This window comes from Lepisosteus platostomus, chromosome 23 (assembly GCF_059453375.1).
Source record: "Lepisosteus platostomus isolate fLepPlt1 chromosome 23, fLepPlt1.hap1, whole genome shotgun sequence".
In the NCBI taxonomy this organism is placed as follows: domain Eukaryota; kingdom Metazoa; phylum Chordata; class Actinopteri; order Semionotiformes; family Lepisosteidae; genus Lepisosteus; species Lepisosteus platostomus.
The window spans coordinates 12,523,284-12,540,480 of NC_142633.1; the positions used below are offsets into that span (position 1 = coordinate 12,523,284).

Sequence of the window (17,197 nt, forward strand, 5' to 3'; positions counted from 1 at the left end):
ATTTGTATTTTGATAATTGAGTGCCTTGAGACACAATAACTTCAGCTTATTTATGTATGTTTTAATCGTACCATCTAATTCAGCATAGGCTACCACATTGCTGTTTTCACATCTCTGCGGCTGTTTCTCCATGGACAGATGTGCTCCCACCTAAACACGTGTACAGTCCAGTTAGTAGAGTTGTGTCATTGATCCCATCACCAGGCAGCAGACCTGCTCTCTTTACAGGGTCACCACTTTCCCAGATTCACACAGCGCCCTGTGAGTCACTCGCCATCGCCCCCTCCCCCTCCACCTGTTCCCCAGAGAGACGGCCATTGTCCCCGGCAATAAGCACTTCATTGAGCATGTGGCAATCCCAGATTCCCCATTGTCCCCCGAGCTCGTCCATTGGCTACGGACTGTGAGAAACTCCAACAAGCCCCAGACCCACACATTCATATGGAGATTGGGGACTATAAATAGGAGAGATGAACCAGCACAAGTCAGACTCTCAGACTCCCTCTACAGAGAGCGCTCCAGCACACAGATACAGCCATGGCGCCTACAGTCACTGCAGCAATGGGCTATTCGAAGGAGCACATGACTCTGGCCATCAAGGTGAGTTGTGAAGTTTAGATGTTACAGTGCTTTTTAAAAATATCCATTTTTAACTCTGTAAGCAGTGTTGGATCCCAGAGCCAGGTGATTGACAGGTGTCTTGTCCTTGTTTTGCAGCTGAGAAAGCCGATAGTGGAGAAGATGCGCCGAGATCGCATCAACAGCAGCATCGAGCAGCTCAGGCAGCTCCTGGACCAGCAGCCGGATTCCAAGCTGGAAAAAGCCGACATCCTGGAAATGACGGTCTGCTACCTGAGGCGGCACAGCCAGCGCCAGCCTGTGAGCGCCCCCTCTGGGCCCTCAGCTGAAAGTGAAGGCTACTCCAGGTGTGTCCAAGAAATCAAGCGCTTCCTCTCCCAGGATGGGACGAAGGTGGAGTCCCAGGGAAGACTGTTGAACCATTTCCAGAACACACAGCTTTCCTTGGATAAGAGCAGCTGTCAGAGTGTCCTGCCTCAGCTGAGCTCCCCAGTCCATCACACCAACATCAAAGGAGAGACTCAGGCTAACACAATCCTCTGGAGGCCCTGGTAGAGCACTGTGGACTCTTACTAAACCCTCAGGCAAACAGAATTGAACAGTCCAGTCTGTGATGGGCGAGGACACTAATTCTCAGTGTGTAGAAGACTTTTTCTTCCTCCTCTGCTATGCAGAATGTTATCAGATTTGCTTTCAGTAACAGGAAGCAAAGAAATGTTACCCAAATGTGGGAACACGCCGCGCATATAGGGTACTACTTGTTGCACAAGAAATTATTTCAATAATGTTGAAACTGTGATTCTTCTTGTTAAAAAGAAATTGGTTTCTAACTCAGAAACCTGCCCTCAGTGAAGGCAAGATTGTATCTTGTTTTAAAAGAATCATGTGAAGAGCTTGTACTTTAGAAAAGTTTTATGCAAAGCAACTTTTTGCCACTTTTGTTACCAGTAATGAATATTATCAGATTTGCTTTCAGTAACAGAAAGCAAAGAAATGTTACCCAAATGTGGGAACGCACTACACATATCTGGTACTACTTGTTACACAAGAAGTTATTTCAATAATGTTGAAATAGCATTTTTCCTTTTTAAAGAAAATTGATGTCTTCCTGCTATGTGGAATGTTCTAAATTATACTTTCTTTCACAGAAAGGACAAGACATATTACCAATAGTTGGACAATAATAGGCATGCAAAATACTTCTTATTACAAGACATTTTTCGATAATATATAAGTTATCATATTCCTTGTTAAAGAAAATTGCTGTCTAATTTAGGCATTTACCTTCTGTGAAGGCAACTTTGTATCTTTCATAAGAACCTTTCTTAATAGTGAAAATATTAGCGCTTATCTGAAAATGTGGTTTTTAAAGTTTAATGCCTAAATTGAGCACTTGGATTCTCTAATCTCGTTAGTTTTAGTTCTGAAATGTACAAATTTGTACATATTTGTAGTAAAGTATAAATATTTTCGTTATATTCTTTTTGAGAAATCTTGACATAATTATGTCTATTCATGCCTTTTATAAAGGTGCTTTCTCATTCTGTACACTCTGTTAAGGGTGATGTAAATGTTCTGATCTTGGAGACGTCTTCAAGATGTGGTTGTGATGTTTTCTCACAGTCTGGTTTACAATGTTTGTGGACACTTGTAACCTTTTTGTAAGGTACTTTTAAGATGTAATTGCTGTAATCAGAAAACTGGATTCTGTTATGTAATTCATGTGCATTTGAAGTGGTTGCCCTCTTAAAGAAATCCAAATAAACAATTGAGCCTTATATTCCATTGTGTGCTTAATGTTATTTTAGTATATTACTTTACATTCAGTAGTACATTGGAATGATTAAGTGAAAGAAACTGAGTCAATTAATAACATTACTCACAAGATGTACTTTGTTCAGATTACAAATTTTCAAACAAGGGAAATTCATTTTGAAAGTAAAATCTCTCCTGTATAATTTACAAAAATTTATTTAAAGCCATTGATATGAAAAAAATCTGAATTCATTTACTTCCCATAAATATTGGAAAGGTGTTTCTTTCCAAGTTCTTTCTAAGTTTCACATATGTAATTGTACATTTAGACATTAACACTTAAACTTTTGAGCTTCTCTTTGGTACTGAATAGAAGAGTTGACGTACTGAAGGATATACACTCTGGAAGTAAAGAATTTGATACTTAGACCTAAACTTTCTCATTCAGATCTTGGATCTTACCTGCCATAAGCACCTTTCAAGTCTGCCACTCTGACAACACCTATATGTTCACAATTTGGGATGGTCATTTTTATTCAATTGGTTAATAAAACAAAAGCCACACATTTCAATGACCAATACAAGCCAATGTGAAGAAATAAATTACATTCTAAGATGATGCATAGACTGTCAAATCACTGTGTTCAGCAGTGCAACACAAGGCATAGAACTTACAATGATGAATCATGCTGTACATTCAAGTAGAGTCTGAACTGATGGGCTAAAGTAACTGATGGGATATACAGTATTTGAATGAAGCTGTTTTTCACAAAGTCTTAAAATCACAATCATTATAATTTTCTTGTTATTACATCTAATATCTAATATGATTCAAAATTAGTTATTATTATATTAGTCTATTATCAGAAAGCAGCTTATTGAAGAATTATTTAAAGACACCAAATAATCAAGACACCCTGTCTTGAATGAAAGCATGCAAACTCCACACATGAGACATTACAGAATCCTAAGCACTGAACCCAAGGCCCAAGAATTATGTAACAGCGGTGCCACCTATTGTGATCATAATACTTCTATAGTTTGGGGGGCACTGTTACTTCAGTAGCTTACTGCTGACCATGTGCTATAACGTTTTATTGATGTAGGACACGCATCTTTGCATCTCTTCATTTACCGCAACCATAGCGGCATGACTTTAACTGTGCTGCTCTCTGCTGGATGTGAAATGAGAAATGATCTGAGCCGCCGGACTCCAGTTTCTGACATTCGGCTAAAAGTGAGCAGTGACACACGTACTTTCTCTCCCGGGAATTGAGGCTCCCCCCCCCCAACAATGGGAGATCACACACCATCGCTAACGTGATGTGTAATGAGACACACTTCTGTAGTTTCCCCTTTGAACTCAGAACGGAGAGAGTGTGGGAAACAGAGGGAAAACGCGCTCTCAGAGCTTCAGTGGGATGATACCTGTAGAGTCAACCCACAGAACAGCACACAGGCGATGAGGAACTGGGGGTGCGATTTGCTGATTAGTTTTGATCTTAGTGAAAGCATGTATCATATTAAAGAGTGCCTATCCCCAAACACTGTATTGCTGTGTATCTTAACTCACTGCACAGCTCTTAGCTCTTCTATATTATTCTCTGAAAGTGCTTTCCCTGAATGGAGGAACGCAACACACAGTGAAGATAGCAGACATTATTGTAATCTTGTGGCTAAATATGTCTGATAGTGGAGTTGAAAATTGTGGAGATTTTGTGTTTTTATTACTCTCATCTCCTTTTTTTCAGAAAGTGATGTGGTGTAGGCCTTTGCTTAAGGATTTATTTACTTAAAAAAACAGAAACGTGTCCTTGTCACCTCATTCATTATTGAGTATTTTTGTATGGAGTCAATCATAGGAAGGTAATAGGAAAGTTGTAAGTGTGGAACCTGTAGAATGAAACAAATCTCAATATGCTCTTTGTTAAACCTCATCCACATTCAAATCCCAGTCACCTCTGCTCAGCAAACACAACCCCCATTCTTAATTTAGAAAGATCATTTTGACAGAATTTTAATTGGATAATAATGCTGATTTATCGTGGAGGGTGACTTCTTTGCATTTTTAAAAACTCATTGATTACCTTGAATTAATTTACTAATTTTGGCGGAGGTTATCCCAGGAGATTTATTTTTGAAAATACACCTGGTCCTCATTGTTCCTAAATGTTTGTGTTCATTAGGTCCTTGATTAAACTGTATTTAACGAATAAGATGTGTCCCTGAGAGTCTTGTCAACATCTGCTGGCCTAAGTGAATTAGCATCTGACAAGGCACACTTCTATTGTTGCAGTGAGCGCTCTGTCAATGGGCAGAGTGTGGGAAAGCTCTGGAGAGCACAGTCACAGTTCCTGCGCCTTTAGGATTCCTCAGTCCCACCAGCACCTGGGCACCTTCTTCTCTGGGTGGACGAGGGGGAGCATCAGGGGAGAGGCATGCTGAAACGGGGGCACCCAAAAGATTTCTTGTTAGATCACTGCGGCACGTTAAAGATAAGCAGCTAGAGTAATGGGGCAGCATCTGTAATGAAAATGAAAAACATTCAATCAAATTGAATTTCCATAGAACATCTGGACATTTAAAACATAATAAAAAGATTTTCAGCTGTACTATCATATAATAAACTAAAGGCTTTCCTTATACTCTTTTGGGTGGAAGTCCAGTTCATTCAATTTTTTTTAATTTCCCCCCTGTGAGCCCCACATATTGGGCTATGGGTTCTGTCTCACTTCCATGATATAATGTGTTGTTGTGATTTACCCTAAAGGCTGTGCTGTATTGATACAAATGTATTGATAACATACCAGCCATTGATCTCCTCTCAGTCCAGATGGTGTGTGAAGTCAGGCTGTGGCTGACCCACAATACACAGCCAATCACTGTCACTAATGTCTCATTCAGCACACACGGCTGCTTTTGTTGTGCAGGGAGCACAGCACACAGAGCACAGTGTGGGAAACCCTGAGCAGCTTTTTACTCACAGTGCGGACCAGCCACAAGCCTGGAGACACATCTGTGACATCTGGACATGTTGTGTGGAGGCTGTCCATGCTCCACTGGTGGACCTTCCACAGTGATTCCAGTCACATGTGATCAGCTAATAACTATGAGAGGAGTTTTTTCAGCTGGTATTTGTACTGTGTTGTTTGTTTGTTTTGTTGTTGGTGGTGTATGCATTTTCAAGCACCTGTGAAAATTTCCATTTCCTGCATAAAATTTTTAGTGTTATACCTTTAAACTTTTATATTCCTGAAGAACAATACTGGTGTGGGGCAAATGTTTTTGAAAATCTTTTTTTCTAAATTCTTTCTTAACTAAGAGAATTGTTTAAAATTATAATATTAATGATGAATGATACTGTACATACTGTTGTGCTAAAAAGAAAATATCTGATTAGGGTTTTTGATATGAATTTTCTAACACTTTGGAAATGATAGGAGCACTACCACCTAGTACCCTGATTTCATCAGTGCACAGCAGTCAAGCTGTGCCTGGCCTGAGCTGGGATGGGGGATGGCCAGGCAAAAACAGCCTACAGTGTGTAACTGGTGGGGTGAAGCTCTGTGTGGTGGGTAAGTCTCTGGTCCCAAAACCGGAGGAGTGTGGGATCAAGTCCTAGTTACAGTCACTGCTGTTGTACCTTGAGAGAAGGGAGGGACTTTAACCCAGTTGCTGCAGTCCACCCAGAAGAATAAATGGAAACCAGTATTTTAGGGGTTTAAGATTTACCTGCATGTACAATGTACTTGCATCCAGTCTGTGGGGGGGGACTCCTGTGTTTTTCGTCTGCTCAACGCCATAGAAACCAGGCTGAGCTCTGGCCCAGGGAGCTGACGGGGCTCAAATAAGGGAATGACGATATAAGTGGTGATTGCAGACCTGCAGGTGATACTCTCCCTCTATTGCAGAATTTCCAGTGAGGGGACAGGGTACACATGGTGCTGAAGAAGGTGACATTCGTCTTATTTCATCCAAAAATTCTAAACTGAGGTCCTGACTTCTTGATGATTAAGAACGGAGGTGAAAGGAATGATACAAACACCAAAAATGATTCTTATCTGAATTTTATCATATCCATACGTTCATTCTGAATGCATATATAGAGCTACTTTTTTTGAAGTATAATACACCGATGTGCTGTAGCTTACCGCAAAACATTTAGAGTTGTAGTTTTGACACACCCTCCTCACATTTCTGACTAATTCAATACATGACATTTTAAAGTATTAAAGGCCACTAAAAATATTTGTAAGTCTTTGCATGTACAACAGTTATTTCTACATGATAAGAAATCCTCTTTTTCATTTTTTGTTATATTAGATTGACATATACAGCACTGCATAGTCTTTACAGAGCTGAGAAATTATACTTCAAGTCATTCTAATCTTGTCTGTCTCGACTGTAGTCAAATGTTCCTGGACAGGCCCATTTCTTCGATGCAATTTGGAAGATGTGCAGTTAGACAATAAAATCACCAAATACTTTTATTGTGCCCATATTGTACACATGATCTTACCCAGATGTTTATTGATAGATTATTGTTTCTCATCGATTTCCCATCAAGGATTTTCTGCATCACGCCCATTCTTGTTCCGATGACTGGTCGTGTTTCAATGTCATTGATCCCATCATCAGGCAGCAGGCCTGCTCTCTTTACAGGGTCACCACTTTCCCAGATTCACACAGCGCCCTGTGAGTCACTCGCCATCGCCCCCTCCCCTCCACCTGTTCCCCAGAGAGACGGCCATTGTCCCCGGCAATAAGCACTTCATTGAGCATGTGGCAATCCCAGCTTCCCCATTGTCCCCCGAGCTCGTCCATTGGCTACGGACTGTGAGAAACTCCAACAAGCCCCAGACCCACACATTCGTATGGAGATTGGGGACTATAAATAGGAGAGATGAACCAGCACAAGTCAGACTCTCAGACTCCCTCTACAGAGAGCGCTCCAGCACACAGATACAGCCATGGCACCTACAGTCACTGCAGCAATGGGCTATTCGAAGGAGCACATGACTCTGGCCATCAAGGTGAGTTGTGAAGCTTAGATGTTACAGTGCTTTTTAAAAATATCCATTTTAACTCTGTAAGCAGTGTTGGATCCCAGAGCCAGGTGATTGACAGGTGTCTTGTCCTTGTTTTGCAGCTGAGAAAGCCGATAGTGGAGAAGATGCGCCGAGATCGCATCAACAGCAGCATCGAGCAGCTCAGGCAGCTCCTGGGCCAGGAATTTCTGGACCAGCAGCCGGATTCCAAGCTGGAAAAAGCCGACATCCTGGAAATGGCGGTCTGCTACCTGAGGCGGCACAGCCAGCGCCAGCCCGTGAGCGCCCCCTCTGGGCCCTCAGCTGAAAGTGAAGGCTACTCCAGGTGTGTCCAAGAAATCAGGCGCTTCCTCTCCCAGGATGGGACGAAGGTGGAGTCCCAGGGAAGACTGCTGAACCATTTCCAGCATGCGCAACTTTCCTCTGAGAAGCCCAAGTGTCAGAGAGTCCTTCCTGGTGCCCCCGTCCAGCACATTACCATTAAAGGCGAGCCTTCAGGCATCAGTCCTCTCTGGCGTCCTTGGTAGACCGCTGTGGCCTGTCAATGAACACTCACAGAAGAGTTCAACAAACCAGTTTAAGACTGACATTCAGAGAAATTCCCAACGTGTATGAAGACTTCTTCATTCTTCTTCTGCAATGCAGAATATTGTTAATGCTACTTTCGTTCACAGAAAGGCCAACAGATATTTTCCAAAAAATTGACAATTCACTATGAATTGTATCTTCTTGTTGCACAAGAGATTGAGTCAAAACGTTTTAAATTGTGAGGATGTGAAATACATCCCCTAAGGGCACGTTTCTTGTTTTATAAGACCGGCGTGCTCACAAAATCTGTGTGCAATGCACATGCGTGGTATTTCTGTATAATGAAATAATTATTTCCTAATGGAATGATTTTAGGTTTTCAGGGGTAATCTGAAGATGTGATGCATGTTATTTCCGAAGAAATACACGTATTCTCTAGTGAAACATAAATATTCTCTATTTCATTTCTGACATGTTTATGACATGTATTCATGCCTTTTATAAAGGCTTTATAAAAGTGTTTTCTCAATCTGTACACTCTGTTAAGGGTGCCATACATGTTCTGATCTTGGAGACGTCTTCAAGATGTGGTTGTGATGTGATGTTTTCTCTCAGTCCAGTTTACAATGTTTGTAGATATGGGCTATTACCTGTAACCTTCATGTAGGGTGTTTATTTAAAGAGTAGTATTGTGATCAGTAAAACTGAACTCATGTTTGTGAATAATATTTATTACATGGTTCTCATCTATGAACTTTATAGTGTTCTCTATAGAGAAATGAAATAAAATATTAATCCTATGTTACTTGTGTGCTTATTTTATTTTAATACATAATCCTGCTATTAGTGATGCATAATTGGAGGAAAGTGAAAAAGGTGAATAAATGTTTTGATGAAAAAAGTTATTCAATGCATTTTTCAGTCTCCTTGAACACAGTTGAGTACAACAGATATTTTAATGACAGGGCTATAAGTATTTGCATAGTTCTTAATTTGGACCTCAACATAAGTATTATTAAGCCCTATAGGATTTTAATAATATACTGGTATGTAAATCTGTTTTAGACAATTGAACCATCGTCTACATGTGTTGTATCAGGTACTGAATTGAAGATATAAGATTTAACAGTAATATAGGAGGTGTGTTGTGCCTATTTAAAGATCAAAGACATGATGGACAAACATAGGCTTAGATTCAATGGAAATTCAATCCATCACTGTCAAAAGCAAAATTCAGCTCTGTAGCAGTGAGCGCAGCTGTCTGTTTGTTAGAGGATTCTGGTGAATTTGAAGCTGGATTTTCAAAGCAATTAATTGAAAAACTGATGTAACATGATGTAAAATAACATGAAGATAAGAAAACATACCAAACTAAAGAAATTAGTACAGTTCTAAGATGATTCAGGGACTAAAAGTTCCCTGTGTAGTAACCAAAAGAAAAGTAATGCAACACAACACACAGAAAATAAAATAATTATAAAGTCTTAAAGAACAGTCTAAGTAGGTATAATAATGTATTAAAAGTAGCAGTAGAAATAGTAGGTGATTGTGATTACAACCATCATGTGTAATCACTTATGTGTAATCACAATCACGTAACAATTATATGTATTATTATAATATAATTATATAATGATTTATTCTATAATATTTTAAAGAATAATATTTTGGGACATTAATGCTGCTGATCATGCAGTATTTTGTGCTGTAAATACACAACATACACTGTAACATCTCCTGGTTTACCGCCAAAAAGGCACCAGGAGTATAAATGTGTTGCATATTAAATCCATCTGCGCTGACACAGGTTTCTGGGGTCTGACTGAAGCTGCACAATGACACTTTGGTCCCATATGGTCTCCTGGGGATGAGGCATCTTTGCCCCCACATTGGCAGATCAAACACCGTCGCTAATGTGATGTGTAATAAAGACACACTTCTATTGTCTCCCCTCTTCACTCAATGAATGGAGAGAGTGTGAGAAACAGAGGAAAACTCACTCTCAGAGTCCCAGTGGGCCGATACTAATGGAGTGACCCCCACACAACAGCCTGCAGGGAAAGGGGGTGTGATTCACTGATTAGTTTCGGTCTTAGAGAAAGTACGTCATTTAGAAAGGAGAGTTCTGACATTTTGAATGTTACTTCTGTCACGGCTGGCTTGGGCCCAGGCTTACTTTACAGTATCTATCTGTCCAGCTTCATCTCAGAGAGCCACTGTTAGCTCCTCTGGGTCAGTGTGGGCAAGAGCAGCACACACACTGAATCGCTTGCGACTCAATTGTTTGGCAACAGGGTTGAAACTGTCAAACACAGTGCTGTAATTCCTTTGGCACACTTTCTACAACATTGAAATTCTCTTCATATGCAGGAGGTCAGATCCAATGTGCTTGGAAAGCCCCATGTAGCACAGCACTGCGCTCAGGGAAATGAATGTAAAGACTTTCCTCAACCCGGCATTCATAGTCTTCCAAAAGATCATTGTCAGTGGATATTCATTGTTCAACAAAGGTCATTTTTCAATGGGGTAATTAGTTTAGGTGTTTATTTCTTAGTTCTGGAAAAAAAAGTTTGTCATTTAATCTCTCAATGCTTAAGTCTACTTAGAATTCAGTGACAGTCAGAATGGAAATCATGTCTTTAATATTAATAAAATCTTTTTCCAAATTCCAATGGCCTCTGCTCAATACATATAATCCCTGTACACAGATTTAAACATTGTCTGACAGGTCTTTGTGGACAGTAATGCCGATTAAGAGGGTATGATGATTTTAAAGTGTTTAGCATTTGATTTGAACTGACATATTGCACTTGGAGTGTTTTAATCTGAAGCACATTTTTCCTCGACCGTATTCTTTCTAAACATTTGTGTTTTTGTCATTCTTGATAGAAGTATATTTAACATGAGTACATATATACTCAGGGGGCTTGTCATTATCTGCTGGTCTAAGCGAATTAGCATCTGACAAGGCACACTTCTATTGTTGCAGTGAGCGCTCTGTCAATGGGCAGAGTGTGGGAAAGCTCTGGAGAGCACAGTCACAGTTCCAGCGTCTTTAGGATTCCTCAGTCTCACCAGCATCTGGGCACCTTCTCTCGCTGGTCAAAGGGGTGTTGCACTGGGGCACCTGTTAGACACTGTAACATCTGACTATTATCTGTAAAATACAAACTTTCAGGGCAAAGTGAAGGTTATTGTATCCCACTAATTCTCTGTGTTCTCTGTGCCTGAGAGTCAACAAACAAACAAACAAACAAATAAATAAAATACTGTGTGTTACTTTTTTCACTGACATATCAAGAAGAAATCAAATAAAAGCTACGCTCCACCTCCTCACTGCTGTGGTGCATGATTATCATTGAGAGAAAAGAAGCACAGAGGAAAAGCGGTATTGATATTATATCAGCTATTGATCTCCTCTCAGTCCAGATGGTGTGTGAAGTCAGGCTGTGGCTGACCCACAATACACAGCCAATCACCGTCACTAATGTCTCATTCAGCACACACGGCTGCTTTTGTTGTGCAGGGAGCACAGCACACAGAGCACAGTGTGGGAAACCCTGAGCAGCTTTTTACTCACAGTGCGGACCAGCCACAAGCCTGGAGACACATCTGTGACATCTGGACATGTTGTGTGGAGGCTGTCCATACTCCACTGGTGGACCTTCCACAGTGATTCCAGTCACAAGTGATCAGCAAATATATCTTGAAAGATTTTATGGGCAATCAAATCAGAAATGTGTCACTGATATCTAAGCCTGTTTTAAAGCATGACATTTTCTTGCTGATATTCTCTCTGTATTTATAATTTTGTGGTGTAAATTGAGTTAATTGACTGTCAAGCAGTTGAGATATATATGTATCTTTATGGGTAATTGAGTTCTGTGTTCAGACTGTCTAGCTGAATGGGTTACAAGATTATTGAAATCATTTGCTCATATTTTAATCAGCCACTAACCGACTAAACAGAAGAGTGCGTAGATAATAGATTGTAGCAGCTTTATGGAGCAGTCAGTCATCCTATTGCAAGCTAATGACTATTTGAAGTGAATTCAGTTTTTTTTATTTCTTTATATTTTATTCCAGCTGAAACAACTGAGTACCTGATTGATTTTTGCATGCTGACATTTAAATTTTCCTTTGCTATCGATTAGTGGAGAAAGGACAACTCTCATGTTCTGAAAATGTCATGGTTAAGAAACAAAAACCAACTTTAAATGATTTTCTATAAAGTATAAAATTAAAGTTCAATTAAAATACATTTTATATACAATTAAACTTTACATTTAGTAAGAAATCTAAGAAAAAAACATCATCTACAGTAAAGAAGACCTTAATGAAAATTGAGAGACTCATATAAAACATAAAAATAAACTGCCATGAGTTTCAACAGTTTTTGAAACTTAATCATCTGCCTGGCACTTCACTGTTTTTCATAAAAGTGTATATTATCTACAGTGTCACCAAGTGATATGCTTTGGTGAACATTTACAATTATTCCTCTGGTACTGTTTCCATACTGTACCTGTCCCATGCTTGTTCCAATGACCAGTACCATTTTTTCAATGGCATTGATCCCATCATTGGGCAGCAGACCTGCTCTCTTTCCAGGGTCACCACTTTCCCAGATTCACACAGCGCCCTGTGAGTCACTCGTCATCGCCCCCTCCCCTCCACCTGTTCCCCAGAGAGACGGCCATTGTCCCCGGCAATAAGCACTTCATTGAGCATGTGGCAATCCCAGCTTCCCCATTGTCCCCCGAGCTCGTCCATTGGCTACGGACTGTGAGAAACTCCAACAAGCCCCAGACCCACACATTCGTATGGAGATTGGGGACTATAAATAGGAGAGATGAACCAGCACAAGTCAGACTCTCAGACTCCCTCTACAGAGAGCGCTCCAGCACACAGATACAGCCATGGCACCTACAGTCACTGCAGCAATGGGCTATTCGAAGGAGCACATGACTCTGGCCATCAAGGTGAGTTGTGAAGCTTAGATGTTACAGTGCTTTTTAAAAATATCCATTTTAATTCTGTAAGCAGTGTTGGATCCCAGAGCCAGGTGATTGACAGGTGTCTTGTCCTTGTTTTGCAGCTGAGAAAGCCGATAGTGGAGAAGATGCGCCGAGATCGCATCAACAGCAGCATCGAGCAGCTCAGGCAGCTCCTGGACCAGCAGCCGGATTCCAAGCTGGAAAAAGCCGACATCCTGGAAATGACGGTCTGCTACCTGAGGCGGCACAGCCAGCGCCAGCCCGTGAGCGCCCCCTATGGGCCCTCAGCTGAAAGTGAAGGCTACTCCAGGTGTGTCCAAGAAATCAAGCGCTTCCTCTCCCAGGATGGGATGAAGGTGGAGTCCCAGGGAAGACTGCTGAACCATTTCCAGAAAGCACAGCTTTCCTTGGATAAAACCAGCTGTCAGAGTGTCCTGCCTCAGCTGAGCTCCCCAGTCCATCACACCACCATCAAAGGAGAGGCACTGTCCAGATGTGCCATCTGGCGGCCCTGGTAGACCACTGTGGACTGTCAAGGACCTTTGAAAAAACAGAATTCAATAAGCTCGGTCTAAACCTGGTACGGACAGTAATTCTCGCAGTGTATGAAGAATATTTCTTCTTCTTCTTCTTCTGCTTGTGCAGAAGGTATTAAATGCTACTAGAAGATGCAAAGTGCATTATAGTCTGTATAATATAGTACTAGAGATTAACCATCTATCTTGTTGCACAAGAGAGTTATGCTTTGAAAAAAGTTTTTTGTTGCTTTCTTTTGAAGTAACCAGTGTAATATGAAGTACTTTGTGTACTTTTTCGCAGTGCTGCTGTCAGTGAACTGCTTTTAGGGAGGCAGATGACTCCCATTCCACAGCAGTTTGATCCATTTCAGATTTACGCAAATTGCTGGCTCTTGTGCCAATTGCACAAAAATGTCTTCAATTCTTTTTTTCCTGGAGACCAGGAGTACTTTTTCAATTTAAATTTCACACTATAGTGTGTATAAACTTTGCTGTGAGTTTTCACAGCATATATATTTCACTAGAGAAATGCAGTACTGTATTTAGACATACAATGTATGCGATACAAATGCCTTTAAGGAATTGCCTCTTAATCCTTTAGGATTAAAGCATTTCATATAGTGCAAACTGCCTGTTTAAGGCTACACAGTCGGATTATAGTTTGTCACACAAGGAATGTGCAGGCAGTGCTTGCTCTGTTAGGAAATATTCACCTTGAATGTTGTGTAAAAGAATGTTTCAGATATGTCTTCTTCTGTGAAAACCTGTCTTTCTTTGACATGTTGTTGCACTAGAACTGTGTCAGTTACACATTGACCTTCAGATACTAGATGAAGAATGATTCTGTTTTTTAAAAAAACATATTTGCTGAGCTAAAGCAAGAGATGTCTTTTGTTTTGCTTGAAATTGTGTTCGAGCTTTTGTTTTGGTTTTGGAAACCAAAGTCAATGGCAGAGTGTCTGCCTGCTAGGTAGCCTTTATTAAGGCATTGTATTTTCTGTAACTGCTTTCAGAAAGCTGCACTTGTTATTTCACTGAATTATTGTCAGTGCTGTTTCAAAGCTCTGTGTGCCATCATTATGATCTGCTTTCTAAATTCCAATAAATATGGAAGAAAATCTATGCAATCAATAGTGTTTTCATTTTCTAACATGGTAATATTTGCCAAAAACTACAAATCACAAAATATAAGGACATGTAACTTAATTTTAGTCCATTGTATCATTTATTGTTGTACAGAAATGTCATGTTATCATGTTTATCTCAGAATGGTGGGAAAACAGGTCTGATTTACTGACACTTCTTTTCTTTGTTTCCTAACAAAGTTATGCAGTCTTATTTGTTCACACTTTTTATTTCACCTTCAGTAATCACACTGCTTTTGTCACATTAACAGCTAGATATCTCAATTTTATTAACCACGAAAATGAACTTGGCATTCAAAAACAACTACTGTATGTTATGTATCAGTATTAGGGATTATTGGGTTTCTGTCACTAATAGAGAAGCAAATCAGAACCAGTACTGAGGTGATTGGAGACTGCTGGGTCACAGACAAAAATCTAGCATTGTACTGTAGGAATTTTCAAACATAAAAGGCCAAAGAGTTTGGGAAGTGTAGAACTTAAAGAGGTCATAAAATGTCCATTCTTTTAAAGAAAGGTTTAGATTAGTTTAGATTTCACTACTGGAACCTGCTAAATAGAAAAAGATGGTTTTTATTCTTCAGTTTTTCTTAACTGGGGCATTTTCTTTTGACACCAGTTCCTGCAAAACTCAAAGTATCCCTTTACTTCTTGTTTTCTCCTTCCCAGAGCTGTCATGCAGATGGTGTTTGAGGGTTATTCATGTAGAACAATGGAGAAGCAAGCAGCATTACTAATGTGATATGTAACTAGGCACGCTCCTTTTGTCCCTGCCTTTCAAGGCAGTGAATGCAGGAGTGTGTGGGAAACTGCTACAAGCACAGTCTCACATGGAGGGGAATAATGAACTGTGTGTGGGGGATGATGGGTAGTGCAGCTGTACAGTGTCTATTCTTCCAGCCAGATGTGAGAGCATAATACTGCCCAACTGCACCCTGCGAGACGAGACAAGCTCACACAGTAATTAGAGTCCTACGCTGGAGGACACACACAAAGGCGTACCCAGACACGGGCAAGCGAAATATTTGTAAAATGTATATTGGTCTGCTCACAGGAGCATTCAATCCATACATTTGTGATGTCAAACTTGAACCTCCATTGAATTTGGCAAAAATTATGCCACACAATGCTATCTAGCAATGTTTCTGTTAGAAACTATCTGTAAGAGTATTTTTTTCCAGGCATGACGTGCCTCTACAAAGCTGACAGTCAGTCACAGTCCTGCCCCCTGCAGGCTTTGTGCTCCTGGTCATAGTGTGACAATGATAAAGGAGATAGTTATTGTTGTTACTTACACTACTGTTACAGCTAATGCGTGAATGTCAATACTGGGATCCTTCTAAATGCTTTATTAACTGCTATTATCTTTGCATGTATCTTGTGTTCAAGTCACTAGATTTTTACACAATTCTTGCACTCTGCTACTGCTGTATTACAGATGTGACTCCATGGTCAAATTGATGCCCTATACAGACAGTCCTGTTCTGGCCTAGTGCCATGCTTTTCATGGATTGTATTACCAGACTTGTATTCCAGCCTATTTTCTGCTAGTGTGTTTCTCAATGGAGTCCCATACTACTGAGCCAATATTGGAAAGCACTGGGCACAAGGCAGGACACACACCACACTGACACAGACAAGCAACACACACTCAAGTCAGAGCCTAATTTTCCCAGAAGCCAGTTAAGCTGTCAGCACCAGTAACATACAATCTTTGGACTGTGGGAGGAAAACAGAGCACCTACTGAAAACCCATATGAATGCAGGGAGAACATACAAACTCCACACAGAGAGCAGCCCAGGAATTGAACCCAGGGCCCCAGTTCTGAAGGACTGCAATGCTAGTCACTGCGTATTAATATTGATGTGATAAATTCAAGTTAGAAAGAAAAACATAACTTCCAGGGTGAACATGTTACAGATAATGCTAACAATTTAGATAATTCAATTGCAGTCTTGAGATCTGATAAGGTAAAGTGCTGGTTGCTTTTTCTAACCCTAATTTTCACTCAGTTCATATGAATAATACCACTCATTCAGTTACTGATGCGTGTATCTTAATTGTGCCAGTGGAAATGAGGTTGGTATATTATAATCCATTAAGTGAAATAAATTTCTCCTCTAGGTAACTACAAGAAGTCAAGATGTTCTAAAACGTTATAACAAAGTGGTTATATTCTAGCCCACAAAATGAAGAACAATATCAAGTTAGCAAAGTTTTAATTTTAAATTTAAGCAATAATTACATTCAATGTTGGAGGAACTTTTTTGAACTTTTTATTCTTAAAGTGTTCTGAAAGTATTTTTCACTTTACTGCACTTCTCCACAACCCTTACAGCTATCCAGATGATAGTAAATCTAATTCTTTTACTGCTAAAAATCTGAAAATGTCGTTTATTCGACCATACTATGTAAGTCGGCCACAATACAGAAACTGGATAATAAAATCTGAATGAGATGTCAAATTGTATGTTGTTAAGTTGCTTGATTTGGTCTGTTAGATGTTCGCATGAATCAAGTACACCAATTCCAGAAATTAGTTTCTTTTAACTTCTCGGTAGTGGTACCTTGTTCATACTACCAGAAGTCTTTCAAGAAATATAGTTGTAGTTCGAATTGCAGTACA

General features: G+C 40.0%; 3 protein-coding genes across 3 annotated transcripts; all 3 read left to right on the forward strand.

Moving 5' to 3' along the window:
* The first annotated feature begins 502 nt into the window (after nt 1-502).
* LOC148642072 (transcription factor HES-5-like) lies at nt 503-2,359 on the forward strand. Its single transcript, XM_088617250.1, has 2 exons — nt 503-600; nt 718-2,359. The coding sequence occupies exons 1-2, from the start codon at nt 538-540 to the stop codon at nt 1,132-1,134; spliced, it is 480 nt and encodes a 159-aa protein (XP_088473376.1). The 5' UTR covers nt 503-537; the 3' UTR covers nt 1,135-2,359.
* A 4,781-nt stretch (nt 2,360-7,140) lies between these two features.
* On the forward strand, nt 7,141-8,710 carry LOC148642073 (transcription factor HES-5-like). The gene is made up of 2 exons (XM_088617251.1): nt 7,141-7,367; nt 7,484-8,710. Exons 1-2 carry the CDS (start codon nt 7,305-7,307, stop codon nt 7,907-7,909), a joined length of 489 nt encoding a protein of 162 aa, XP_088473377.1. The 5' UTR covers nt 7,141-7,304; the 3' UTR covers nt 7,910-8,710.
* Nucleotides 8,711-12,692: 3,982 nt separating this feature from the next.
* On the forward strand, nt 12,693-14,552 carry LOC148642074 (transcription factor HES-5-like). Its single transcript, XM_088616863.1, has 2 exons — nt 12,693-12,892; nt 13,009-14,552. The coding sequence occupies exons 1-2, from the start codon at nt 12,830-12,832 to the stop codon at nt 13,423-13,425; spliced, it is 480 nt and encodes a 159-aa protein (XP_088472989.1). The 5' UTR covers nt 12,693-12,829; the 3' UTR covers nt 13,426-14,552.
* The last annotated feature ends 2,645 nt before the right edge of the window (nt 14,553-17,197 follow it).

Coding starts and splice junctions, on each gene's coding strand:
- LOC148642074 (XM_088616863.1), top strand. CDS start 12,830: ATGGCACCTACAGTCACTGCAGCAATGGGCTATTCGAAGGAGCACATG. Junction 12,893..13,008: donor ACATGACTCTGGCCATCAAG/GTGAGTTGTGAA, acceptor CTTGTTTTGCAG/CTGAGAAAGCCGATAGTGGA.
- LOC148642073 (XM_088617251.1), top strand. CDS start 7,305: ATGGCACCTACAGTCACTGCAGCAATGGGCTATTCGAAGGAGCACATG. Junction 7,368..7,483: donor ACATGACTCTGGCCATCAAG/GTGAGTTGTGAA, acceptor CTTGTTTTGCAG/CTGAGAAAGCCGATAGTGGA.
- LOC148642072 (XM_088617250.1), top strand. CDS start 538: ATGGCGCCTACAGTCACTGCAGCAATGGGCTATTCGAAGGAGCACATG. Junction 601..717: donor ACATGACTCTGGCCATCAAG/GTGAGTTGTGAA, acceptor CTTGTTTTGCAG/CTGAGAAAGCCGATAGTGGA.